Source organism: Urocitellus parryii, chromosome 3, assembly GCF_045843805.1.
Source record: "Urocitellus parryii isolate mUroPar1 chromosome 3, mUroPar1.hap1, whole genome shotgun sequence".
NCBI classification, from domain to species: Eukaryota; Metazoa; Chordata; class Mammalia; order Rodentia; family Sciuridae; genus Urocitellus; species Urocitellus parryii.
In genome coordinates, this window is record NC_135533.1 from 84,120,906 (window position 1) to 84,148,553 (window position 27,648).

Genomic DNA, 27,648 nt, shown 5'->3' on the forward strand with positions numbered 1-27,648 from the left:
TCTGTATTTCCTTTTGGTGTGGGTTCTGTTTACAGTGTTTCATATAATTAGAAAAAAGGTCTTTATGTGCCATTCCACTCTTTCCTACAGCTCAGGGACATTCCAGGAGAGGTGGGCACGTGAGACTATAAGAGCCATCCGGGTGTAAATTGTGGGGTCCCTTGGTTCCCCTATCTTTCTGTGTCCTGACTGAAAACCACAATGCCTTGAACTGCTGTGTGACCTGGCCAGCTTCAGGTGTCTGGAGCCCAGGATCTCGCACTGATAAAGAAATTGAGGTTGTTACCCAAGGCACTAAAACTGGCTCTGGGCTAAATTCCTTACATCCTCCTATAAACTCTACACCCTGACTCTGTTGCTGAGGACATCTTCTCTCACTGTAGAACAGCCCTCTGACCATTGCAGTGACACTTCAGCCTTTCTGTAAGTAACTTCACCTAAAAAATGCTTTACCCTGATTACTTTGGCGAGAGGCACTGCTCTCTGTAATCCCATCAGACCTTATCTCAGGGGGGTTTGGGCGCTCCCTTGAGGGAACTCCCCTGTAGCCACTTTTGGGGCCACTTTTGCTAGCTATGGGTTTGTCAGGACAAAACACAGGCACAAGAGAAGGAAAGGGTGGAGAAGACAGGGCCCAGCCGAGACAAAGCTGCCGAGAGGCGAGTGAATGTGGGCACTTGCCAGCCCCCGGCTCTCAGATGAGAATTCCCCAGGCACAGCAGAGGGAAGGGTTGGAAGAAGAAGGATTCAGGTGGTGATGGGAGAACCCGAGGGTTGGGTCATCTCTGGAGAAACTTCAGCTTGGCCAGACACTGTGACTCCAAGGAAGGGGATGTTCTGTACACTAGGCCCAGACATAAAAGGGACAGGCTCAGGGTTTCAGGTAGCACTTTTTGAAAAAACAGCTTAATTGAGCTGTCATCCACATACCAATACAATCCACTCAGTCATTCAGGGTACAGTTCCGTGGTTTTGGGTATATTCAGAGATATGTGCAACTATCACCAGTCCATTTTAGAATATTTTCAGTATCTCAAAAAGAAACAACTCTGTACTTCTTAGGTATCACTTCCCTGTCCCCCTAGGTTCCTGTCTCCTCCCCAGCCCTAGGTAACCTGTGTTCCACATTCTTTTTCTATATACCTCTATTCTGGACTTCATGTGAATGGAGACTGACATATGGATTTCTGAGACTGGCTTCTGTCACTTAGTGTAATGTTTTCAAGATCCATCCAAGTGGTAGCATGTATCAGAATGACATTCTTTTTATTACTCAGTAATCCATTGTATGCATAGACTGCATTTTGTTTATTTGTCAGTTGATGTAGTTTGGGTTGTTCCTACTTTTTGACTGTAATGAATTATGCTGGCATGAACATTCACAAAAATAAGTTTTTTTTTTTTTTTTTTTTGTGGGAGCTTGTTTTTATTTCTCTTGGATATATACCTATGTGTAGAATCACTGAAGTCAAGTGGTAACCCTGGGTGTACCAGGGTTGAGAAATGGCCGGACTCATTTCCAAAGAGGCTATACCATTTTTTATTTCCACTGAGGGTTTCAATTTCTCTATGTCCTTGCTAAAATTTGTTATTAGCTGACTTTTTTTTTTTTAAGAGAGAGAGAGAGAGAGGAAGAATTTTTAAAAATATTTATTTATTTATCTTTTTAGTTTTCGGCGGACACAACATCTTTGTTTGTATGTGGTGCTGAGGATTGAACCCGGGCCACACGCATGCCAGGCGAGCACGCTACCGCTTGAGCCACATCCCCAGCATAATTAGGTGACTTTTTGCTTCTAACTAGCCTAGTGGGAATGAAGTGGCATCTTATTGGGTTTTTATTTGCATATCTCTTATGATTAATAGGGTCAAGCACTTTTTTTGTGTGTGTAAGTAAGTTCGCCTAAAGTAAGTAAGTAAGCCCCCTGGGGATTGAACCCAGGGGGCACCACTGAACCACATCCTCAGCCCTTTTTGTATTTTATTTAGAGACAGAGTCTCACTGAGTTGCTTAGGGCCTCACTAAGTTGCTAAGGCTGGCTTTGAACTCATGATCCTCCTGCCTCAGCCTCCCGAGGCGCTGAGATTACAGGTGTGCACCACCATGCCTGGCCAATCATTTTTATTATTTTTTTTTATTTTGAGACAGGGGTGCAAAACCTCAAAAGCTCATCTGTGGACTGGCTTCCCTGGAGTCCAGCACTCACTCACCCTTGATGCCATCATCAGTGTCTAGGGAGGGTCACACAAGGAGGGCTCCTGTATAGCTGTGCCTGGAACTGGATCCTGGCCTTGGAGCTTCCCCAGAGGAGATCTGGGAGGACCCAACCTTATTGCAGACCTGCACAATGCAGTGCAAAGGGCATAGGTGGTGTCCAGAGCTGAGATGAGAAAAACTGGCCTGAAATGAACTTTGAATTTAAAGTAACCTCACCCATGGAAAATCCTTATGACACAAATGTGGGAAATCTGTGAATTTTCGAAATTTAAATAGAAAAATAGCTGAACATTGTAGTAGGAGGTGAAGTACAGAAAGAATGAAATTAACCAAGCTACTCTTCTTTTCTTTTGGGGGCTGTGGGGTGAGGGGTGCCTGGAGGTTATAAAAGTAATCGAGCACAGTAGGTTTCACTTTCTTTTTAAAAATGTTTTCCTGACTTTAGAAGTAACAAATTCATTATCTTTTGAAAAATGTAGAAAATAAAAAAAGTCTTAATTCCACCATTCAGAAATGATCACTATTAACTTTGTCATGTATAAGCTCCCATTCTTAAATAAGTAAATAAATGAATACAGATTTGAAAAAGTCACTTAATAATACTCTTGAATTATATTAATAATTTACTATTCTTCTATAACATAACTTACAATAGCTATAAGGTAGTCTGTTATATAGCTGTACCATAATTCATTTTTTAAAATTTATTTATGGACATTTTCATTTCCATTTACTTTCTTTATTTTTTTAATTAATTAATTTTTTTTTTTTTAGTTGTAGGTGGACACAGTATCTTTATTTGTTTATTTTTATGTGGTGTTGAGGATCAAACCCAGTGCCTCACACATTCGAGGCTGGCGCTCTACCACTGAGCTTCAGCCCCAGCCCTCCATTTGCTTTCATTTAAAAAAATACACTACATTGTGTAGCTGGGCATGATGGGGCACACTTGTAATCTCATTGGCTCAGGAGGTGATCATGAGTTCAAAGTCAGCCTTAGCAACTTAGCAAGGCTCTGAGCAACTCAGCGAGACCCTTTCTCAAAATAAAATATAAAAAAAGGGTTGGTGATGTGGCTCAGTGGTTAAGCACCCCTGGGTTCAATCTCCAGTATAAACAAAACAAAATAAAACCACATTTTGAACATTCTTTTATGTATTTTGTACATGTTGCCCTGATTTCTTTTTTTTTTTTTAGTTCTCAGAGGTCAAAATATTGAGTTAAAGAATAAAAATAATTTTGAAATGCTTTTGAAATATATGGCTGAATTATCTTTCAGAAGTGTTGAAACAGCTCACATTCCTATCAAGAGCATTTAGTTCCCATTTCTCACAGTCCTTGCCAACAGTGGATATTATGATTAAAGAAATCTCTAATTTTAAAGACAAAATTATGGTATCTTGTGTTTATCTGAACTTCTATTAATAGGAAGGTCAAATGTTTAAACAGATTATTAACCCTTTTGTCAAAAACTTTAATTTTTTAAAAATTTACCATTTTACATATTTTTTAAAATTAAAAAATTTTTTAAAATTTTTATTAAAATTTTTTTTTATTATTTGCTCAAAACATTACAATGATCTTGACATATCATACATTTGATTCAAATGGGGTATGAATTTTTATTTTTCCATGTGTACAGATTGCAGTATCACATTGATTTTACAGCTACGTTTATACATACTGCCATACTAGTGTCTATTTTATTCTGCTACCCTTCCTATCATTTTACACGTTTTTAAGTATAGGGTTCAGCAGTGTCAAGCATTCACATTGCTGTGCAGCAGATCTCTAGATCTTTCTCTGGATAAAATAAAACTGAGCCAGTAAACAGGAATTTCCATTTCTCCCTCATCTCCAATCCCTATTTGCTCTCTGTTTATATGAATTTGACTATGCTAAAATCCTCCTAAGTGGAATCATAAAGGATAAGTCTTTTGGTGATTGGATTCTTTCATGTAGCATAATATCTGTAAGGTATATCTGTGTCATAGCACATGTCAGAATTTCTTTTTAGGGCTGAATTTTCCATTGTGTGTAAATGCCACATGGACGCTTGGGTTACTTCCACCTTTTGGCCATTATTCTGCTATAAACATGAGTGTACACATCTCTTTGAGATCTTGCTTTCAGTTTTGTTAGGTATGGATTTAGGAGTGGGATAGCCAGAATGTGTTGTAATTCTACTTTCAATATTTTTAGTAACTGCAGTACTATTTTCCACAGTAGCTGTACCATTTCACATTCCTACCAGCACAGGGGTTCTGATATCTCCATATCCTCATCAACACTCATTAATTTCTTTCTTTCTCTCTTTTTAAAAATAGTAGCTATCCTAATGGATGTGAGGTGAACTTTCATTTAGTCTTTTTTTTTTTTAAATTTTAAAAATTTATTTAACAATTAGAATGAAAACCACCTCCAGCAATTTCCTCATAAGCACTAACTAGGGTCCCAGATGGAAGGTCTAATCCCTCCAAGGTCTTAAAATAATCAGAAAACTGTATTGAAGGGTACTTGTCAGTCATTTATTTCCATTAATCCAACTGCATATCTTCAGAGAAAAATCAAAATAGTCATTGTTTATTGATAGATAACAGTGACTTAGAAAATAAATGGTTAAAATCATATGAAATTTTACTAATTGAAAAATTCAGTTATTTCAGATAGGAATTTAAGATGACCCAAGTCGTGATCGACGGCATCATATCAGGACAGCTATAAATTCCATTTACTCTCTTAACATAATCACATTGACATTCATACCAATATAACTTTGAAAGAATTTAGAATTACTGTGTCATTTGACAATGTTGCCATACATTGCAACTTAGCAAATTAGCCTGAGGAGCTTAATATCTCCTTTTTGTAATATAAACATCTGAAAAGTTCTGGGGTTCTTTGAAATGTCCAAAATTTACCTTCAGTTTGAAGAAATTTAATTTAAAACTTTGATCCTGGGGAAGCCGGCCAAAGATGTTGAAACAGGTTTAAAACATCTGATTAAAACAGAATCAGAAGCCAGGTGTGGTGGCACACACCTGTAATTCCAGCACCTTGGGAGGCTAAGGCCTGAGAATCACAGGTTGAAAGCCAGCCTTAGACACTTAGCAATATGCTAATGCAACTGGGAAACTTAGCCACACCCTATCTCAAAAAACGCAAACACACACCAGAATGGACAGATAACTGTGAAATATTCAATTGAAGACAGTAACAACTGAAAACAAAAACAACAAAAAACCCCTGAGCTTTACTTTTAGAAAATTTCAGTACACAATAAACATTTTAATATACAGAAATTGGAGCATAGAATGAAGGGATAGGATCAAACTGACAGCAAAATCCAGCTGGGCAAACAGGTCCTGTAGCTCCACATCTGGCATTTGAGGCACAAGGCATTGTGATGTTCTCTTCAAAAGCTTGTGTAGCTCTAGCCCTATGGCCTTGGTGAATGCAGCCCAAGTGGACTTTGTGTTGGCTTGTCTCTGCTCAATGCCTGCTGCTTTCCTATGACTATGTCCCATGTTACTGGCATTTTTTAATCTCTGGGTTCTTCACTTCACCTTCAGCTTCCTCCTCACATCTCCACATTTTGAATTCTCAGGGGAGGCCCACAGGGACTCTGACCCTGATGCACTTTGCCTGGCCTACCAGATATTTGAAATCTTCATGAAGCCTCCTTGAATCCCTAACTGAAGCATCCTGCATTCGTGCCAAGAGAGCACTACATGGTTGATGCCAAAGTCTGTTACCATCTTGAGCAGTAGCCAAACCTCCAGAGACCCTGGATGCAGCAGCCTGTGAGTGTCTGGGTGGCTGAGCATGGGGAAGAAACTTCCTATGGTCCTTTGTGCAAGAAGGGTGCCCAAAATTCTCAAGAGAATTTTCACTATTATTCCCTAGAGCTTCATGAGAAGGGTGTGGTCTTGCCAGCTCCTGAGACGCCCTCAGGCCATCTTTCTTGTTGTCTATGGGCACTCTTTAGCATTTCTTTCGTGGCAGTAATGTCTTTAACAACTGCAACTTTCTTAGTCCCTGTTTTGTTCAAGTCCACATTTTCCAAATCTTTCTGTTCTGCTTTCTGCTCCTTACTACAATAAATTTGGCTAAAAGCTGCCAGCAATATCCATGCCACAACCAGAAAGCTATGCTACATAGAAATTTCTTCTGCCAGATTAAGAAGTCCATCACTTTTAAAACGAGCCTCACAGAAAGACTCATGACAAGGGTAAAATGCAGACAACTTCTTAGCCAGAGCATAACAGGAATGACCTCTAGTCCAATCACCAGTAGTGTCATCCTTTTCCTCTAAACACACTTGAGCCCTATCTTCACTGTCCACAGTCTTATTGAGCTCCCACCATTACCGGCCATTAAGCTCCCCTTACAACAACCTATACAATTTCCAGCTTGAAATGCTAAAGATCTCAAAATTCCTCCATCCTATTCCAAAATGCTACAAATGCTTATGAAATATATCATCAGGTTACTAACAACAACGACCTCACTCTTGGTACAAATTTGTTTTAGTCATCTTTTTCACTCTATGATTAAAAGAATCAACCAGTACAATAGTAGGGCAGGAAAAGTTTATTTAAGGGGTCAATTCAGACAGCAGTCTCCATTCCTCAAAGGCTTGAGGTAAGGCAGAAGAACATCATGATGGAAGAGTGTGACAAAGGAAAGCAGCTCACATGATGATCAGGAGGCAGACTGAGAAGTCTTCACTGGCCAGATACAAATATATACTCCAAAGCCTTGCCAATTCCCACCTCCTCCAGCCACTCCCTACCACTCAGTGAATCCCTGTCAGGGGATTAATGGACTGTTTGGTTTAAGATTCTCATGAGAAAATCATTTCTCCTCTGAAACTTCTTGCACTGTTTCACATTTAACCTTTTAGTGAAAACCTTAAATCCAAAGCACAACAAAACTTATGTCCATTAAGAGTTCAATCATGTACTTGAAGGCTAGATGAATTAGCAAAGGCTTTCCCACACGACTTACAATCATAGGGCTTGTCTCTAGTATAAGTTCATTTATGTTTTTGAAAGTAAGATGAAGTAGTAAAAGGGCTTATTCCCAGTATGAGTTTATTCATGTAAGTAAAGGAGACTGGACTAAGTGAAGGTCAACCACATTGCTTATGTTCATTGGGCTTCTCTCTAGCATGAGTTCGTTTATGTGTTTGAAGGGAAGAGGACCTAGTGAAGGCTTTCCCACACTGCTTACATTCATAGGGCTTCTCTCCAGTATGAATTCGTTTATGTCTATTAAGGTAAGAGGAACTACAAAAGGCTTTTCCACATTGTTTACATTTATAAGGCTTCTTTCCAGTATGAGTATGTTCATGTATGTGAAGTTGAATGGACTGAGTGAAGGCTTTGCCACACTGCTTACATTCATAGGGCTTCTCTCCAGTGTGAATTCGATTATGCATTTGAAGGTTAGATGTTGTAGTAAAGGCTTTTCCACATTGTTTACATTCATAAGGCTTCTCTCCAGTATGAGTTCGTTTATGTATTTGAAGGTAAGAGGACCTAGTGAAGGCTTTCCCACATTGTTTACACTCATAGGGTTTTTTTCCTGTATGAGTTCGTTCATGTGAGTGAAGGTCACTGGAGGAAGCAAAGGCTTTTCCACATTGTTCACACTCATAGGGCTTCTCTCCAGTATGAGTTCGTTCATGTACCTGAAGGTAAAGGGAAGCAATGAAGGCTTTTCCACACTGCTTACATTTATAGGGCTTCTCTCCAGTATGAGTTCGTTTATGTATTTGAAGGTAAGAGGAACTAAAAAAGGCTTTTCCACATTGTTTACACTCATAGGGCTTCTTTCCAGTATGAGTATGTTTATGTGAGTGAAGTTGAATGGACTGAGCGAATGCTTTGCCACACTGCTTACATTCATAGGGCTTCTCTCCAGTGTGAATTCGATTATGTATTTGAAGGTTAGACCACGTAGTGAAGGCTTTTCCACATTGTTTACATGCATAGGGCTTCTCTCCAGTATGAATTCGTTCATGTATATGAAGGTAAGAGGACCTAGAGTAGGCATTCCCACATTGTTTACACTCATAGGGCTTCTTTCCTGTATGACTTCGTTCATGTGAGTGAAGGTGACTGGATGAAGCAAAGGCTTTTCCGCATATTTTACATTCATAGGGCCTCTCTCCAGTATGAGTTCGTTTATGTATTTGAAGGTAAGAGGAACTACAAAAGGCTTTCCCACATTGTTTACATTCATAGGGCTTCTTTCCAGTATGAGTTCGTTCATGTATATGAAGGCAAGAGTAAGTAGTAAACGTTTTTCCACATTGTTTACATTGATAGGGCTTCTTTCCTGTATGAGTTTGTTTGTGTACTTTAAGGTTAATGAAGGTTTTACTACATCGTTTCCATGTATGAGCCATCTCTCCAGTATGTCTTTGAGCTTTTGTGAGAGAAATGAAAGATTTTCTGATCCATTTACGTTCATGCAGCTTCCCTCCATACTCTTCATTCTCATATGGTTTGTTTGCAGAGTGAGATATGATGGGCCTTAGATTTATCCCAGGATATGTGTTCTGATCTTCAACATTGTGGTCCTCCCATTTGTCTCCTATAGAAGCCAGGTTTCTAAGAACTTCCTGCATCACATCTCTGTAGAGATTCTTCTGGGAAGGATCCAGCAAAGCCCACTCCTCCTGGGTGAAGTTCACAGCCACATCCTCAAAGATCACTGAATTCCGCACGCCAGGTCCCGCCATTCCTGTGCCCCTGGCGATCCCTGGCCGCACACTCTCCGTTTGGGCTCCGGGGTCACCTGCCGTCCTCACGAAGGAACTTCGGCCACCCGATCTCGTGGGGGTCTCTGGCTGCGACGGGAATCCGTACCCAAGACACGCGACCTGAGGAGGAAGGAGCTGAGCCGCGCGGTCTAGCGAGGAAAGCGCGAGACTGCGGAAGCCTCATTTAGTCTTCTCTCTCTCTCTCTTTTTTTTTTTGGTACCCGAGATTGAACTCAAGGGTTCTTAACCACTGAGCTACATCACTAGCCCTCTTAATATTTTATTTTGAGAGAGGGTCTTGCAAAGTTGCTTAGGGCCTCGCTAAATTGCTGAGGCTGACCTCCATGTTCCTCCTGCCTCAGCCTCCCCAGTCAAAGGGATTACAGGTGTGCACCACTATGCCCAGCTCATTTAGTTCTGATTTACATTCCCCTCATGTCTGGTGATATTAAGTATATTGGCATATGCTTATTGGCCATTTGTGTATCATCTTTGTAGAAATGGCTATTCCTTAAGTGAGTTTTTGTGCTTTCTTTTTGAGTTTCACCTTGTTAAAAGACAAAATTATAACAGATTTAGTTTAACAATCATGAATGGGGAGCATCTCATGTAAAGATTTAGATAAAGCCCTCTGATGAGCCGTGTAGAGGAGGCTGGCTTTACAAGCAGCAGAGAGCTGAAGGAAACAGAAAACAAGGAACAAAGTGGATTGATTGTTTCAAAGTTACTTTCCCAATAGGGTTAAAACTGAGTGGACTGCTGCATCCTGCTGGCTCAGGTAGACAGCCCCTTCTGATTGATGGCTGTGCATCTCCTGTTTTTGAACACTATCCTTTTTCAGAGTTCATTTGGACCCTGTGGCACTTAGCAGGAGTGACTCAATTCTGGTTTGATTGGTTTGTTGGGCTCAGTGCAGGAGCTCAGTCCAAATCAACGGCCTCCTATAACTTGTATTTAGCCATCTTTTGTTGTTTCTTCTTTTTTGTGGGTTGATAACCTTTGCTCACTTCTTTTTTTTGTGGGGGTGGAGAGGGTACTAGGGATTGAACTCAGGGGCACTCAACCAGTGAGCCATATCCCAGCCCTATTTTGTATTTTATTTAGAGATAGGGTTTCACTGAGTTGCTTAGCACCTCACTGTTGCTGAGGCTGGCTTTGAACTCACAATCCTTTTGCCTCATCCTTCCAAACTGCTGGGATTACAGGCATGTGCCACTCACTGCACCTGGCCTTTACCTACTTTTTACAAAAATATTTAGGTATGGATTTGTATCTGACAAAGATTAATAATTAAAAAAATATTAATCTTTGTCATATACTACATGATTATTTGTTTCTGTTTTGAAACATGCACCGATTTAAATTTTTATGTGCTTATATCTTTCACTATTTCCTCAAAAATTTTCATATTGATTTTCTGTTTATGTCAGGGTGGGGAGTTGTTTACTAAACATAGTACTAGGACCTGATTCCTCTGTGTGTCCCAGGGGCCTCTGTGGGGCCCTTAGTGCCTTGGGCCATCTCCCAACGGAGGAAGATAGGCATGATACCAACTTCCCAGCATGGCCAGACTTTCCCCTGCTGGGCAGTGAACTAGCAAGGCCCAGGTATGGACAGAGCACATACCAACGTACTCTGGAGGAACCTCTGAACAGGAACTGGGGACAGGGGTGAAGAGGTTTTCTTTTTGAAGGGCAGGTGATAAGCTTCTGAGGACTCCAGATTAACACAGCTTTTGGAAGCCCCTGGAAGTAGCCACCTTTCTCACCCCATTTTCTTAGGTCCTTCTGAAAGTGGACCATACTGTTCAGCCAATTCCTCACTCAGGTCCTCTCCCCAGTGCTCCCTGAGGTTCCTGTCTCACCCCATCTCTCTCCTGAATACCACGACTCCATCTGTAATTTTCTTGTAAAATAGCTGTTAGTCAGCTGTCATTGTGACAAAATACCTGAGATAGATAAGTAACATGAAAGAAAGGTTTTTTTTTTTTTTTTTTTTTTTTTGTTGTTTTGCTCACTTTCCCAGAGGTTTTAGTAATGGTCAGTTTGTAATATGGCTTTTGGGCCTGTGGTAAGGAGCACATCGTGGGGGAAATGTGTCAGAGAGGAAAACACTCATTTTATGGTGGCTAGGAAGGGAAAGAAAAAGAGGAGGGGCCGTGATCCCCGTATCCCCTCCAAGGGCATCTTCCCAGCGACCCAACTTCCTTGCATTAGGCCTCACCTTCTATAGGGTCCACCATCTCCTGATTCCACCACAGGCTGGAGACCAAACCTTCAACACGTGGATCTTTGGGGGACATTTACGATCCAAACTATAGTAATAGCTTTCTGTGGAGGCAGAATTGTCATGGGAAAGGAACAGGGTAGGTGACTGATGCTTTTCCTTGGGCAGAGTTGTCCCATGGTGGAGTCTCTTCAACATTAAAAAGGTAACGTGCTGTCACAATGGCTATAAGACCAGTGTGAAAGTGCACTGGAGGAGGCAATGTCAAAGCAAGATGGTGAGACATGGAGAGAAAGACAAGAAAGATGCACACGTTTGTTCTCTCTCTGTTCTGAGGCTCGGGCCCCAGCTCTTGGAACCAGAAGGTATACAGGGTCAAGGGCTTTGTTGAAGGATTGACTATTCCTAACCGCAAAGAAAAGAAAGACACAAAGATTGTTTCCTTAATAAATATACTTGTCTTCCCTATCTTACAAAGGCCCTCTCCACCATGAGGCAGGGTATGGATCCACCTCTACCTTCTGTGTTGGGTGAGGAAAGCTGATGCCCTATGGGGAGAATGAAGTTCCTAACTCTGAACCATTTGTTCATATCACACCTTCACAAGGGCAGCCTCAGGCACTGGAGGGACCAGAGTTGGGATGCAGATGGGCTTAAGTAGAAACTAGACTTGAACTCGCTCACTCACTTGGAGACCTTAGGCAGCTGAATCTCTCTGACCTTCCATTTTCTTATCTGTGGAGTGAGGATACTCACCCTCACCCCCTAACAGGATGGTGGTGAAGTTCAGTTACATAAAAAGCAGAGAACTGTTGGGGAAATTCAGTCAAATGGGGAAACAGAATATACAGATCTCATGATGCCACCAAGGTCAATGTAAGCGGGGAACTGCACAACGTGGTTGTGTAATGGGGGCAGAGAGCTGGGGCAGGAGAGGGGAAGTGGTTTTTTGCAGAATCATGGAAGAGTGGAGTTAGTGGAGTGACTGGAGGGTGGAGGTCTGTGGGCAGAGGATCCACCTGGGCAGACAGATGTCTGTGTGCAGCATGGTGCTTTATAGGAGCACAGATCCTGAGAATATGGGAAGTCCAGCTTCCCTCTCACACTGGACTCCATGGGTAGCCCGAATGCCTGACGTGCTCTTCTTTCTTACCCTCTGCCCCTTTGCTCTGGCCAGTCCCTCAGCCTAGAACAACTTTCTTCTTTTGTTTCCTTGGCTAAATCACACTGTCTGCTAGGTCTTGAATTAAGTGTTGCTTTCCTCAGTAAAGCCTCTTTCTCCTGAGTCCTTCCAGTCTTTAAAAGTTTGCTTTAATTGTGGTAAAATACATACCTATAATATATACCATCACAACCATTTGGGAGTGTACAGTGTTGTGCACCCAATCTCCAGAACGCTTCATCTTGTGAAACAAGCTCTGTACCACTGAACAGCTTCCTGTTCTCCCTCTCCCGGCCCTTGGCAACCACCACTTTACTTCCGTCTCTGACTACTCTGGGGGCTTCGTCAGTGTTCGTCTTTTTGTGACTGTCTTGTTTCACTTGGCCTAATGGCCTCTGGATTCATCCATGTTGTATATTCTTCTGTTCTTGTTACAGGGTGCTCTGACCAGTCCTTTCACATCCTTCCTACCTTACAGTTGTGTAGATATTGAACCTCTGGGTCTGCTCTGCTCTCCACTGAACCTCCCACCTCTAGTTCAGCATGGCTAGACTTTCCCCTCCTGGGCAGTGAACTAGTAAGGCCCAGGTACGGACAGAGCACATACCAATGTACTCTGGAGGAACCTCTGAACAGGAACTGGGGACAGGGGTGAAGAGGTTTGCTTTTTGAAGGGTAGGTGATAAGCTTCTGAGGACTCCAAATTAATACAGCTTTTGGAAGCCCCGCCTGGTATCAGCTCCATCGTACTTCCTCATGAACCCATGCATGAGTTCCCCGCCCTGGTGACAGCCCCAGCTGGTCTTTTCCAGTCTACTCCCCAAAAGTCTCCTCTATAATACTTTCCCATATTACTACAAACGTGGTACTTAAAACTAGAAATTTATTTTGTCATAATCATGGAATCCAGAGGTCCAAAATCAGTGTGTCAGTAGGACCATGCTCCCTCTGGAGGTGATGGGGGCAGATCCTTCCATGCCTCTTCCAGCTTCCGGTGGCTTCCAGTGGTCCTTGGCTCATGTCTCTGTCACTCCTCCTCCTTTGCCTCCTTCTTCACATGGCCACCTCCTCTGTGGGAGTGTCTTCCCCTCTTCTTTCTCTCAGAAGGTCACTCATCATTGGATATAAGGTCTACTTCAGTCATCTCAGATGATCTCACCTGGAAATGCTTAACCTCATATTTCCAAAGACCTTCTTGCCAAATAAGATCACATTCACAGGTCGCAGGAATGGGACTTGGACATATCTTTGTGGCAGCCACAATTCAACTCTACCCTCCCAGAACCCTGTCTCTCGGCTGATCTGGCTCGGTCACCATCTCTTTGACCAAACATCATGCTTTTTGTCATCATCTATGTGAGTCATTGTCACACTTCTGTCTCCCTGGCAGCCACCCCCCCCTTTTTTCTTTGAACATTGAGATTCCACAGGTGCCCCCTGCCTTTTCTCTAGATTCTACTGACTTCTCTAGGAGAGAGGAACTTCCTTTTTCCTGGAAACCTACCTGCCTGCCTGCAGCTCACGGAGTGGTACACTGTTCCTCTGTGGCAGACACCTTTCCACGCAGGTTGGGTTATCTTGTCAGTGACTCCATGTGGAGGCTGGAGTCTGGAGCTTATGTTCTGCCTCTTCCCTACTCACAGTACCAAGACGTTAGTAGAAACTCTGGAAAGATTTGTAAATGACAATACTTAGAAAATGGGTTTAGTCTTATCAACATAAGGAAATAGCAATCCTGCAGTCGTAGCTCTATTGTAAGAACAAGTACATATGTGTGGATAGAGGGAGGGAATTAAATTTTTTAAATCAGGGATTGATTAGGGGTTAACTCCAATGAGCTTATGTAACAAACAGGGTTTAAATATCAATAGAACAATCCCAGGGACATACGGGGTCCAGAATCAAATTACAGGCTGGCTGTGTTGACTGGCAGGTCCTAGTCAAGGTCCTCTCACCCCTCTTTGAGCCCCACCACATCTCATCTGACATTTGGGGTAGTTTAAGTGTCACAAAAATGACCTGGTCTTTGATGGTTTGAGTTTCCAATAAAAATACTGGGGCTTTTCCACAGGGTGGATCTCTCTGGGTATCATTTCCTATTCCTTCCTGTCTGTCTCATTGCTGCCTACTGGCACCCCTTCCCCAAATCTCATGACCCCCCACTCTCCAATATCTCTAGCCTCCCTCAGTTCTCTAAGGCTCTGACTCCAGCCTGACTGGCCTTGCAGTTTGAGGATCTGTCATTATCTGACTGCCTTGGTCTGGCCACGGTCCACACTCCCATGCCCAGTGTGGACTGACGTTCATCAGATCAGCAGCAGGTGAGAGCGAGGGAGGAGCAGAGATTCCCCTGTGAGGGTCCGAGGGAGGCCACAAGAGGCATGTCTACTCCTGTGTGGAGGTTCTGTATCACTAGTGTTGACATTTTATTTTTCAGATTGATCGTGTCCTGTGAAGATGTTTCCAGAACAACAGAAAGAGGTATGTTATCATAAATCTGAATATAAATCACCTGTGTGATTTGACGCACTGTAGGTTAGTGCTTCATTCATTAACAATAAACCTGTGGCTTCTCAGAAGAGGGCCGATGGAAGAATTGATGACCCACCCTCCTGTACGCTCCCCACTCCCCACCATAGGAGCATCTGTGACCTTCATATTTTGATTCCAGTGACAAAGCTGCAGAGGATTTCTGCTGCCCACTGCTTGTCTTGTGACTCAGAACTGTCTCCCTCTGGTCTGCCTTCTTGGTTTTCTACTCTGTTGACTCATCCCTGAATGGCGCCCACCTTTGGGAAACAACTGGGGGACTCTGCCATTAGTTTCAGTTTTGCTCTGCCTGTTACCTCTTGGACCTTGGTCCTCCCCCTTCCCCCCCAGAGCTCAGGCAAGGCTGTCCTTTCCAGAATGTAACTCCTGAGCTTTCATCTAGGTGTCAAGCTAGCACTTGACCTCTTGGTATCTATAGGAAATTGGCTCTAGGACCCATCATGAATATCAACAACTGAGGATTCTCAGGTCCCTTGTATAAAATGGCATTGTTATAGTTAAAGCTTTGTCCTGGGGTTTCATAAACCACTCACATATAATCGAATCAAGCCTTTATTGAAGCACACTAGTGGTGACTGACTAGAACATAAAGCTGTTTCCCTGATCAGCCCTGAACAATTGCGAGGGGGCTCCTTATAAGCCTGAAAACCGCAAAAGGGATATTCGGGGGTCCAGCCAATGCAAGCAGGCCAGGTTACAGAAGCGGGAGAGTGCAGTCAAGCGGCGGGAAGCCTAACCAATCACAGTTAGCCCAGTCACCCCAGTTACCCTAGTTACAGAAACAATGCCCCATTAGGTAGTTCTGTGTTCTTAAAGGTTTCTATAGCAAAAGGAAAAGAACTTCTTGCCCCAGTCAAGACCCTTCTCCTTGGCATAGTTGTTTTACAGAATGGAGTCACAAAACAAAATGGAGTCACATTTGCTTTTACTGTCACAGCTTAGTATTTGCACATAACCCATATACATCCTCCCATGTTTTAATCATCTCTACTTATAATGCCAAATGCAATGTAAGTGCTATGTAAGTAATTGTTACACTGTATGGTTTAGAGACAGATGATCAGAGAAAAAAGTCTGGACGTGTTTAATAGAGATGTGGAATTTTCTTATTCCAATATTTCTGATCCATACTTGATCCCACAGATATGGAGAGTGACTGAGTCCCATTGAGAGCCAACTGTACCTTTAATCGCCATTTCTTTTGGAGGTCAGAACAGATATAGCATGGCCCAAAGTACGTGTGGTAATCATGTTGTTAGACTGTCCAGTGGCCAAATCCTGAGGCAACAAAGTCACTTGGGCAGGACTCCCCAGGTCTAGAGACTACTGTTACCAGTTGCCAGGGAGTCCAGACCTCCTTGGATAGGGTGAGTTCTTTGTAACACATCTGCACAGGCCTCCCAATACCAGGCTGGCTGTCCAGAGGAGTGGGCTTGGGGCTGGGGATATAGCTCAGTTGGTAGAGTACCTACCTTGCATGCACATGGCCCTGGATTCAATACCCAGGACTGCAAAGAAAAAAAGAAGAAAGAACCAGGGGAGTGGGCTCTTGCCCACCACCAGCCCTGTTCCAAAGGCACATTTAAAAGTTTTCTTCCTGGGAGGTGGGGTGAGGATGGCTACCCTTGAAAGCAGCAAAGCGTTTTTTTTTTTTTTGTTTTTTTTTTTTTTCTGATTATAAGCAACTTTGGTGGGATGGGAGAGGGCTTGGTTTAATCACTTGATTTCTATTATTGAGTCACTCAGTGAGCTGGGCATGGTGATCCATGCCTAGAATCCAAGCAGTTTGGGAGGCTGAGGCAAGAGGATTGCAAATTTGAGGCTAGCCTCAGCAACTTATTGAGGTCCTAAGCAACTTAGTGAGACCCTGTCTCAAAAGTAAATATAAAAAGTGCTGGGGATATAGCTCAGTGGTAAAGTACTCCTGGGTTCAATCCCCAGTACAAAAAAAAACAAAAACAAAAACAAAAACAAAAACAAAAACAAAAAACCCCAAATCACTCAATGACTAAATACCAGACATCAGTTTTAGTCGCCTACATAAAGAAAGTATGTTTTTTCCCTTGAAAATGCCCATTCTTATAAATATACATTAATATTATCCCACATATTAATATTACAGCATAAAGGAATTTTAAGATGGAAAGTTTTTTTTAAAGTTATAGAGGGACATATAGTACCTTTATTTTGTTTATTTATTTTTTTATGTGGTGCTGAGGGTCGAACCCAGTGCCTCACATGTGGCAAGGTAAGCACTTTGCCACCAAGCCACAACCCCAGCCCCAAGATGGAAAGTTTTTAAATGGAAAAGGAAAAAAATACTGCAAGCAGAAAGAGGTATAATGTTCAAAAATTTACTTTAGCTTCTCAGCAAGAAATGAATGCACCAAGGCTAGATCCTGGATGTACTACAATTCACCACCCATCCTTCCATTTCTACATATAGCTGGAATTATCTGACCTCTAATCCATGTTCTTAGAGCAGAGCCAGAACTTGGACACGTGGCTTATAAGCCCTGCAGGGCTCAAGTCAGATTCTTTCTCCAGACTTACCTCCTCCTGCTCCCTATTCCACACCAGGGCCCTTCTTACTCCTTATTTTAGAGTTTATTTTGGAGCCTGAATGCTCTATGCACTCTTGTTGCCGGGATTTTCTCAGATGTTTTCCCCACTCCTGGAACTATCTTTTCCTTCAGTTTCTATAATGTGGTGACCTGTGAACGCCTCCTTCTCCTTCAGGCCTCAGCTTAGAATCAAGGAAAGGCTTTCTATGGTCTCCCTTACCTCCCTGCCTACCCTAACAGCATCCGGTAATCAATGCCTGTTAGACTAGGGGAGGTTTTGGTTGAGCCTTTCAGTATCCTAGTGGCTGATTGTTGTTTAGTGGAAAGTAAGTCAGGTTCCGCCTTATCACCCATGTAAGGATCAAATGCAATATTACTGATTGTTGTAGAATCTATCCCAAGGATACAGTATTTGCATAGTTACTCTCCACTTAATACCCATGACAGATGTTACTTATGAATCATGAGGTTGGCCTGTGAATTAAGACCTATTTGCCATCATTGTTCAAGATTCAGATAGTCTGACATTCAGATGGTTCTACATAACTGGTAGTGCCAACCTAGAAGTTTGGTGTTTTTTTTTTTTTTTTAAGATTTGGGAAATGCAATCTTTCTTGTTAGAACAGCTTTATTACTGTAATAAATCTAGGGAGAAGAGAAAAGGGAGTGAGAGTCTCCCTTGTTAGTTAAACACGTTCCATTTGCACATTGGTTTGAATTCCCAGGAGAGCAGTATCTGAGCTGATGGATCTTCCCCATAATAAGGCCTTGGCATTGGGCCATTGTAAAATTAAAATGAATTCAGATTCATTCATGCATGCAACTTTAATTTACAATTAAAATATTATGGTTACATATTTTAATAAGAATAATTAGACGGACTCAACTGAATCAACTCTTGTGTTTAATGAGACAGAACCCAGAATCCAAATGGAAAGGCAGGTGGCTGTGACAGGAAATGCGTTTCAGACAGCATCTTTTGTGGAGTCAGGCATTTTTGCTCTTTTTATTTTTTAATGTCCAGAATGAGCAGTTTGATTTCTTTGCACTCCTAAGGGCCCTGGTCCCCGGCCTGGTGGAAGCTCGTCTTCTGCAATGTGTGAATGAACAGCTTCCTCCCGCAGGTCACGGTCTGTTTCATGAAGACCAACATTCTGGCCTTGAACCTGGTAGGCCTCCTTCACGAAGGAGCTAGGCTTGCTCCTCTCTGTGGGCTGAGACCTGAAGGGTGGCTGAAACCCCATCCTCTGTGTCTTGAGTTCATGGCAGGGGGCAGATCATCTTTGTTCTTCTAGATCATGATGGCTGCATTCTCCTTTAGTTTTTGCTTTTTTTTTAATTGGTTGTTCAAAACATTACAAAGCTCATGATATATCATCTTTCATACATTTGACACAATTGGGTCATGAACTCCCATTTTTACCCCAAATACAAATTGCAGTATCACATCGGTTACACACTCACGTTTTTACATAATGGCATATTAGTGACTGTTGTATTCTGCTACCTTTCCTATCTAGTTTTTGCTTTGATCTTTTTTTTTTTTTCCTCTCCTTTTAGGATAAGGATTTTTTTCCTCCTTCAAAATGCACAGAGTCCATACTGGGAATAACAGCAGTTACTAGTTATTGGCACCAACAGTTCCTTGGCAGGAAATACCTTGAGTAGAGCAGGCCTGAATGGGCCTAGGGGGAAGTTCCATGCACCGCTGACCCCACCACTGAGGCAGGAGATAGGGTGCTATGAGGGAGACAGGAGAGATGTGTTGCCATCTCATTTTGGAGGAATGACCTCTAGGGATAATGTTAATGTATTTAAGATATGCTTATGTTGACCTACTGTGACAATTTGGACTTGCTGTAAGAAAGCTGTCTTCACCCTCTACCTGGTGCTGTAGACTTAATCCAGGGCCTCAGACATGCTAGGTGGATGCTCCATCACTGAGCTACAGCCTCAGCCTCAAAGCATGGTTTTGATATTGGGATACTAATTGTAAACAGACTGGGCTAAAACCAATGAATATCATTAAAGAATAAAAATTATCTCCTCGTGTCTTGTGATACTGAGGATTTTGAAGGGACTCAGCAACAACAACAAAAAAGACAAACATCCTTTCAGAGGGCTGGGAGTGTAGCTCAGTGGTAGAGCCCATCCTAGCATGCACGAGGCCCTGGGTTCAATCCTCAGTGTTAAAAACAAAACCAACCAAACAAAAAGCCAGTCTCTCACTCCCTCAAACCTAAATTTGTTCTTTCCTTCCCATATCTTTTCTTCTCTGCCCCTCCCTCCCCCTTTCTTCCTCTATCTGTTTCTTCTGGTTCTCAGTCCTGCTGTTATACCCAGTTATTAAGTTTTCCCATTAAAAAAAAAAAAAGTATGGTTTCCATAGCAGGAAATTTTCTGTAAGAAAAGAAAAGCAGCTAGACATATTATTCCTTCTGCGTACACAGCAGGTTTCAGAGAACACTGCAGACATTCTGAGCATGAGGTTTGTTAGAGTCACTCAAGGGCTCCGCTGCTTTCTGAGCCAGTCCCAAAGAAAGATCTTTCTTTCTTTCTTTTTTTTTTTTTTTGTTTTTCCTTCCAAATTTTTAAAAGACTTGATCACTACAGAACATTTTTGGAACAGTATTAAGGAAAAAACAGAAGTTTGGGTTATTTCTCTCTACTCTTTTGATAATATGTATATGTCATTTTTAGAAAACTGCGAGCATAGAGAATTTATAGTTTAATACCTCACCCTTCCAGCTGAGCATTCACAAAGATTTCAAGGAATACTTGGCCAGTGATGATTAAATTAGAAGTATCTTTAAAAAAAAAAAAGAAAAATTAGGGCTGGGATTGTGGCTCAGTGGTAGAGTGCTTGCCCAGTCTGCATGAGGCACTGGCTTTGACCTCCTCAGCATCATATAAAAAAACTAAATAAACAACAACAACAAAAAGGTATTATGTCCATCTGCAACTAAAAATATTTAAAAAGAGAAAAAATAGTGAATATAAATTCATCTTCACATTTGTTAAACTATGAAAAAAAGAAACTTTATATTAGAGAAATCGGATAAACACTGCCTTAGCCAGGTGATCCAGGTCCACATCAGCCGTGGAGTCATGGTGACGACGGCATGCCCCCTCCGTACGACCTGATGAAAACAGTACTTTTACTCTGTAGTCTTTCAGACATGCAGAACCCCCCAGTTCAATCCTCAGACAAATGCCAAACAAATCCTAATTCAGGAACAATCTTCTAAACATCCTGGCCAGCTCTCCTCTTAATTGTCAAGGTCGTCAAACACAAGGAAAATCTGAAAAAGTGTCGCAGCCAAGAGGAACCTGGGCAAACATGATGACTAAGTGTACTGAGGTCTCCTGGGTGGGAGGGGTGGAGTTTCAAAAAGCATTTTGCTTAAACTGGTATTTTATCTAATAGCACAGTAGATAATCCTTCCCCCCCCCAAACAATGCAATTATAGTGAAGTTGGACATTGCCTCGTATTTTCTTTTACTTAAAGAACCACTTAACTAGATCTGTTTGTGCGTGCGGGCTTTGAACAAGGCACACTTGTGTTCGACACCTAACTCAGCCTTAATTGGTCATTTGACTTTGGGCCAGTGCTTGAGCTTTAGAAGCCTCCTTTTTTTTTTTAATCTATGAAATTAGGACGATAATATTGCTGAGCATTTAGGATTATTGTAAAGATTAAAGGAAAATGGTTAAGCAGAGTGCCTGGTGCATGTCAGTACCCTGTACAACACAGCTTTTCTTTATTATTAGTTTCATCTCACATCAGGGCTATGAGAAAAGGCAAATGAGAAATAAAGGTTGAACCTGGGTTGGGGCCACCAACACAGAGTGGTTACTGCCAAAGGACACAGGAATGAGGTTTTCGAAGGGCCTACTTTCTTCAGAAGCCTGTTTTCACAGGGGGAACAGGAAGGATCAGTTAGTTTAAATTTTTAATTCTACTCTTCCTGGCATTTTCTTTCATACCCAATATAGTCATTAGGCCCAAGAAGTCATTAAAGTGTTTAATAAGGTTATTAAATTGACTAACTGCTGCTGCAGAAGCCATTTCCATAGGAAATCCATATGATGGTAGGTATGGAACTCTGGGGCTGTCCTCTGTGGCTGACAGGCTGTCAACATTCCCTTGAAGGATGGTGGGCAGGTCGTGAGGGATGCGTCTAATTAAGAGATTATAGGTGAACCCTGGCTGCCTGGCTGGGCTGTTCTTAGCTGGAAGTGTAGTGAAACTTCACTAATTCCTACTAATTGCAGAGTTGGGGAGGAGAGGCCCATCTGAATTATAGAATATTTTAAAATAAATGTACTTTTATTACATTCAAAGTACATATTTTAACTCCAACTAGGCTAATGAATTGTTGCCTGGTACACGTCTTAGGGGACCAAGTTATTGAAGATATCAGAATGATTTTCGATTATTTCTATGTAAATAGGCATTTCTAGAGTTCTTTAGGGTGTTCGAAACCAGTTTATTCTCATAGATCTTAAGCATTGCTCTGGTAGCCTTCTGCTGTTAATTGGCACACTCTTAGAGGAAGAGGTTTGTTAAATTAAGATAAACTTTAAACCAGCTGTGAAATAACTTATCATTAATACATGGAGTCCAAGAACCCATGTGGGTGAGGTTTTTATTTCAGCAGAAGTTTAATTTCTTTTTTTCCCCCTTGAAGGCGATTTATTTGTTCCTGCAGGTTTTCATTTATTAACTGAAATGAATGGAGGACACTGGATACATTAGATACTCAAGTTTCACAAGACAGCATGAGCTGCTCTGTAGGAACATAGCTTCTGATAGAGGAGACCTACAGGTGATCAGAGTACAGGACAGCAAGGTGTGGTGAGTAGGAACTGAGCCCAAGATAGGACGTTAGGGGCTCAGAGGAGAATCAATGAATTAGACCAGGACAGTCTGACAAGGGTTTCCAGGAGTGGTGACTGAGTTGCATTGGAAAATGAATTGGAGTTAGCCAAAAATAGTAGAAGAGAAGGTTAAAAAAAAGGGGGTGATGGTGGGGAAGCAGAGAGCAATCCAGAGAGAACGGCTTGTTCAGAGGCATGGAGGTGTGAAGTGGCATGTTATGTGTGATGTCGAAAGCTTAGCCCTTGGGGCTGGGGTTGTGGCTCAGTGGCAGAGCACTTGCCTAGCATGTTTGAGGCACTAGGTTTGATCCTCAGCACCACATATACATAAATAAAAAATAAAGGTACATAACAACAAAAAAATATTTGGAAAAAAAAAAGGAGAGAAAGCTTAGCCTTTGAGATAAGTAGTGGGGAAGTCCTGGAAGGTGGTGTTTGTCTAGCTAAGGTGTTTGAACTAGACCTTGAAGATTATGGGAGAGTCTTTGGTGGATTTTACACAGGGAAATGACATCATCAGATGTGTTTTGGAGGGTACATAGGATATGGGTCCAGAGATCAATTAATGTTGGGCAAGAGGTCCTTGAACAAAGGCAGAGGTAGAGGAAATGGAATTGTGGGTAGTTCCATGGAGGGGAATCTTAAGGACTTGGTCTGTGTGGATTTGAGGGGGTGAGTCAAAGAGAGAAGTCTGACTGGGATTGTTGAGGATGTTCTTCGATGAGGTGAGGAACAGAATGATGTTTATGGTGTTTATGACACTGAGTGTTTATGGGACAGACGGGTGGTGCTATGAGAGCTACAAGCTCATGCAGGGTGGTTGAATGTGTTTGGATGAAGTCACTCTAAAATTGCAACAGGTATAAAGAATAGCAGGCTGGGACGGTGCATCGGGTATAGTAATGTTTCAGGGAATAGAAAGGGAAGAAAAGTCCACCATCCACAAAAGAATAGTGATATTTAGCATTCAAACCAAGTTAAAAAACTTTCTGGGGCCTGGGGATGTGGCTCAAGTGGTAGCGCGCTCGCCTGGCATGCGCGGGGCGTTGGGTTCAATCCTCAGCACCACATAAAAATAAAATAAAGATGTTGTGTCCACCAAAAACTGAAAAATAAATATTAAAAAATTCTCTCTCCCTCTCTTTTCTCTCTCTCTCTTAAAAAAACAAAAAACAAAAAAACAACAAAAAAAACCTTTCAGGACTGAAAAAAACCATTGGAATCCTAGTGTCACCATGAATTCTGAGTGTACATTTAAAATGCATAACTGTGTTCTTAGAAGACCTTTTCCCCCTGTATGGATTTAAAATATTCATTCAATGTACATTTCCTTATATAAAGATTAAAGTGATAATAAGGGTCTGAGAACACACTGAGAAGAGGAAGAAATTCTTTACTGTAATTTGTTACTGTGTTGTCCATTCCTCTTTCAAATATTATGAAGTGTCTGGGTGGAATAAGTACTGTGAAATCTTTAGTTAACTCTTAGATATAACTGTCTTTTTTTCTGAAAAATCATGCTGCTAGAGTATTTGCTATTGGGTTTCATTGCTTGGTTTTTGGTGTTGAAGATTGAACCCAAGGGCGCTTAACCACTGAGCCACATTCCCCAGCCCCTTTTTATTTTTTTGAGACATGGTCTCTCTGAGTTGCTTAGAGCCTCGCTAAATACTGAGGCAGGCTTTGAACTTATGATCCTCCTGCCTCAGCCTCCTGGGCCACTGGGATTACCCTCGTCTGACAATGGGTTCTTAAATTAGTAATTTTTACTTCAAAAAAAGATGCAATTGATTTCTTAATTTCTTAATTCTAATGTCTATAGGAAAGACCTCAATGCTAGTAGCCTTTTCCTCTCTATGTAATTACACTTTACATTCCTGTAGTACTTAAAGAAAAATATCCTTCACTAATATTTTACAATTCGATCCACCTCATAAACAGGGTTGGACAGACATTTATTCCCATTTTTCCAGATGTAGAAACAGAAGCTCAGTGAATAACTTTTATAATTTAAAAAGTGGGGGCTCATGACAAGAAATTCAGTACTGTTTCCATTAAAAGAGACAAGCTGTTCAAAGTTTATATGTTGACATTGGGGTGAGAGTGAATAAAAAGTAGGGGGCAGCCCTTACTTTTCAGAGAACTGTTTGCCATTGCTACCAATTAATTATGTCAGGTAGCCAGGGGTATGTGGCATTGCAGTAACTGGATTTTATTGGTTTTAGTTTGAAACTTTTTAAAAAAATATATATATATTTTTAGTTGTAGATGGACACAATATCTTTATTTATTTATTTTTATGTGGTGCTGAGGATTGAACCCAGTGCCTCACGTGTGTAAGGCAAGTGCTCTACCACTGAGCTACAAGTCCAGCCCCTATTCTTTTTTTTTTAAATACAGATTTGTGGCAAATTGACAAATATGTTTCTGTCTTTTTGTTCAATCTGGACGAAGACCCACTATTTCAGTAACAGATGCCTGTCTTCCTTCTACTGAGGGGAGCACTGAGCTGTTGGAAATATTTAATTTCCCTTTCTGTCTTATCTAAGAATGTCTTCCTCTTCAAGGGAAAAATGACCCTGCCAACATCCTCCAAGGGAGCGTGGCTTCCATGTGACCTGTGACTGGGATCCATCCCTCAGTTCTGCATCAGGCACGGTGCCAGGGCCCACACACTATTTTTAGAGAACATGAAAATTCCTTTTAAAATCGGAAGAATGAACCTTTAGATCAAAAAGGCTATAGTATGTAATGCTAATGTAAAGTGTGTGTGTTTTATTTTTAATTTTGTGTCTGTGTGGAGGAAAGGGTCTGTGAAGGCAAAAGTGCCCAAGATCTGTGAAAGCCAGAATTCAGCGCTGAGTATGTGCAGGGTGGGGAGGCAGCAGGGGGGATGTGGACTTATGGTCTTCTCCTTTTCCTAACCTATTGATCTTTCTGTTCATTGATTCATTGATTCCTTCTAAGAACTATGTATATGTGAAAAGGACTGCAAGAAAATGAGTTTAAAACACACACACACACACACACACACATGCACACACATATGCTCGCACTCAGGACTAAGGTTAAAAGCAAAGAAGCAGAGTTCCTAGATTTTCCTTCTGTTAAATTTTTGGGCAGGATCTATCTTTCCTTGACTCAATCACAATAAATTTAATTAGGGGACATTACAGATACTTTGCTTAAAATTATTTTTATAGTTTCTCTTATAATTTGGAATATGCTTTTAAGAAATTATGGCCAGGCTGGGGATGTGGCTCAAGGGGTAACGCGCTTTCCTGGCATGCACGGGGCGCTGGGTTCGATCCTCAGCACCACATAAAAATAAAATAAAGATGTTATGGGGCTGGGGATGTGGCTCAAGCGGTAGCGCTCGCCTGGCATGCGTGCCGCCCGGGTTCGATCCTCAGCACCACATACAAACAAAGATGTTGTATCCGCCGAGAACTAAAAAAATAAATATTAAAAATTCTCTCTCTCTCTCTCTCTCTCCACCTCTCTCACTCTCTCTTTAAAAAAAAAAAAGATGTTGTGTCCACCGAAAACTGAAAAATGAATATTAAAAAATTCTCTCTCTCTCTCTCTCTCTCTCAAAAAAAAAAAGAAATTATGGCCAAAATGTTTAAAGTATTAATCTACTATTACCTTATTTTTTTCCCCTCTGCTTCCAAATTGATTTTAAAAATACACAGTGAAGAGATTTTAAGATATACCTTTTTGGCGCATACCTGTAATCCCAGTAGCTTGGGAGGCTGAAACAGGAGCTGAGCAACTCAGCTAGACTCTGTCTCTAAATAAAATACAAAATAGGGCTAGGGATGTGGCTCAGTGGTTGATGCCCGTGAGTTCAATCCCTGGTACCAAACCAAACCAAACAAAAACAAAAACAAAATCCCCCCCAAAACAAACAAATAAATATATACCTTTTTGGGACATTATCTCATAATATCTATATACTGAGGGCAAACAGTAGGACACAAGTCTCAAATATAAGAATCAAGTATATAATGCCTTAGAAGGTGATACTTGATAGATGGCAGAAGGTATTTTCAGGGAATATGGACTACTTTGCTGCTTTTAAAATATACTCTGGACTGAAAGCTCCCATTTTATTATCTGCATAAAAAAGTACTACAGGAAAATCAGTTTAAATACACACCCACAGCGACAGGTGACTGGTGCAAAGTGTACACTAAGAGGAAAGAACCTGGGCTCAGACTCTCAGTCTGTGTCTTGGACGTGCTAAAACCAGACAGAGAGGCCTGTGGGTCAGCTGACAGACCCAATCTTAACAAAAAGTTAAAATATTTAAAATTCAATTAGCAAATTCATGATTGCTGAGTGAATGAGTTATATATGAACATTTATGATGCCAAACAATACTCTTTTGCTGCACATGTTTTCATATTTTAAACTTTAAGTAAAGAGCACTTTTAAAAAAGTATTGGTTTCAATGCCATCTCCTATTGCCTGTTCTTATCTTTAAAAACGGGCACAAAAATTAACCATAGTGATGCTTTTGTTTTTTAAATTTTTAAACATCTCTTTTACTTTGAACACAAATATATGAGAATGAATTGCTTTAATATGTTGGAAATATTTTAAAAATAGGAAAGTCTTGAGTAAGAGAGGGTGTTCATCTTTCCAGTAAGTCACCACTGCAGATTCTCGAGGCTGGGCTACTCACACATAGTCAGTTTCAACTCATTGCTTACTTTGCACCTGACCTTGGCTGCCTTTCCTTATTTGTGTTCCAGAAAGAAATCTGCCAGACATGGCCTGTAGTTTTAATTTAGAGATAATGAAAGTAAGAAATGAACTATGAACTTTTTTTTTTTTTTTTAATGATTACAAGTTAAAAATAAGTTTTAGAGCATATCTTTCTGTTTGTTTTCAGTTACCTATAACATTATCTGTAAGCAGGTCCGGTCAGTTTTGCATTGTTTTAAAAATTCCACTTGTGGCTAAGTGTTTTCTGAACTTGCTTGTGGTGCCTGATTCATGAACTTTACTTCTTCTTTTTTTTTTTTTTTTTTTTTTTTTTAAGTATGACACGTACGTTGGCTAATGTTGTTCTCATACAGTCATTTCTCTCAGATCTTTCCAGTCTTTACTTGCCATTCGGAAACACATTTCTTTGCGATGCCCTTACAGGAATTTGTCAGCGTCTGGGTCCGAGATCCTAGGATTCAGAAGGAGGACTTTTGGCATTCATATATTGACTATGAGATATGTATCCATGTAAGTATGCAATCTGTGGTCAATGGAAAT

General features: G+C 41.2%; 2 protein-coding genes across 8 annotated transcripts in view; one reads left to right on the top strand and one right to left on the bottom strand.

The window, feature by feature from the left end:
• Snx10 (sorting nexin 10) overlaps positions 1–27,648 on the top strand; it is a 67,841-nt gene that overhangs the window by 27,888 nt on the left and 12,305 nt on the right. For 2 of the 4 annotated variants that reach the window (XM_077796761.1, XM_077796762.1), the window contains exons 2-4: positions 5,826–6,021; positions 14,816–14,859; positions 27,532–27,618. In XM_077796761.1, coding sequence (XP_077652887.1) covers positions 14,836–14,859; positions 27,532–27,618 — 111 coding nt within the window. In that variant the 5' untranslated portion in view covers positions 5,826–6,021; positions 14,816–14,835. The remainder of the gene's footprint in view (positions 1–5,825; positions 6,022–14,815; positions 14,860–27,531; positions 27,619–27,648) is intronic. The other 2 variants (XM_026400219.2, XM_026400220.2) reach the window with 1 other exon arrangement.
• LOC113190712 (uncharacterized) lies at positions 7,093–9,148 on the bottom strand. 4 transcript variants are annotated; one of them, XM_077796758.1, is made up of 3 exons: positions 8,788–9,148; positions 7,381–8,601; positions 7,093–7,245 (listed from the first exon to the last, which is right to left on the bottom strand). In XM_077796758.1, the coding sequence occupies exons 1-3, from the start codon at positions 8,967–8,969 to the stop codon at positions 7,173–7,175; spliced, it is 1,476 nt and encodes a 491-aa protein (XP_077652884.1). In that variant the 5' UTR covers positions 8,970–9,148; the 3' UTR covers positions 7,093–7,172. The 4 variants fall into 4 exon arrangements, with proteins under 4 accessions (XP_077652884.1, XP_077652883.1, XP_077652886.1 ...); XM_077796757.1 differs by having other exon boundaries at positions 7,381–8,682; XM_077796760.1 differs by having other exon boundaries at positions 7,381–9,148.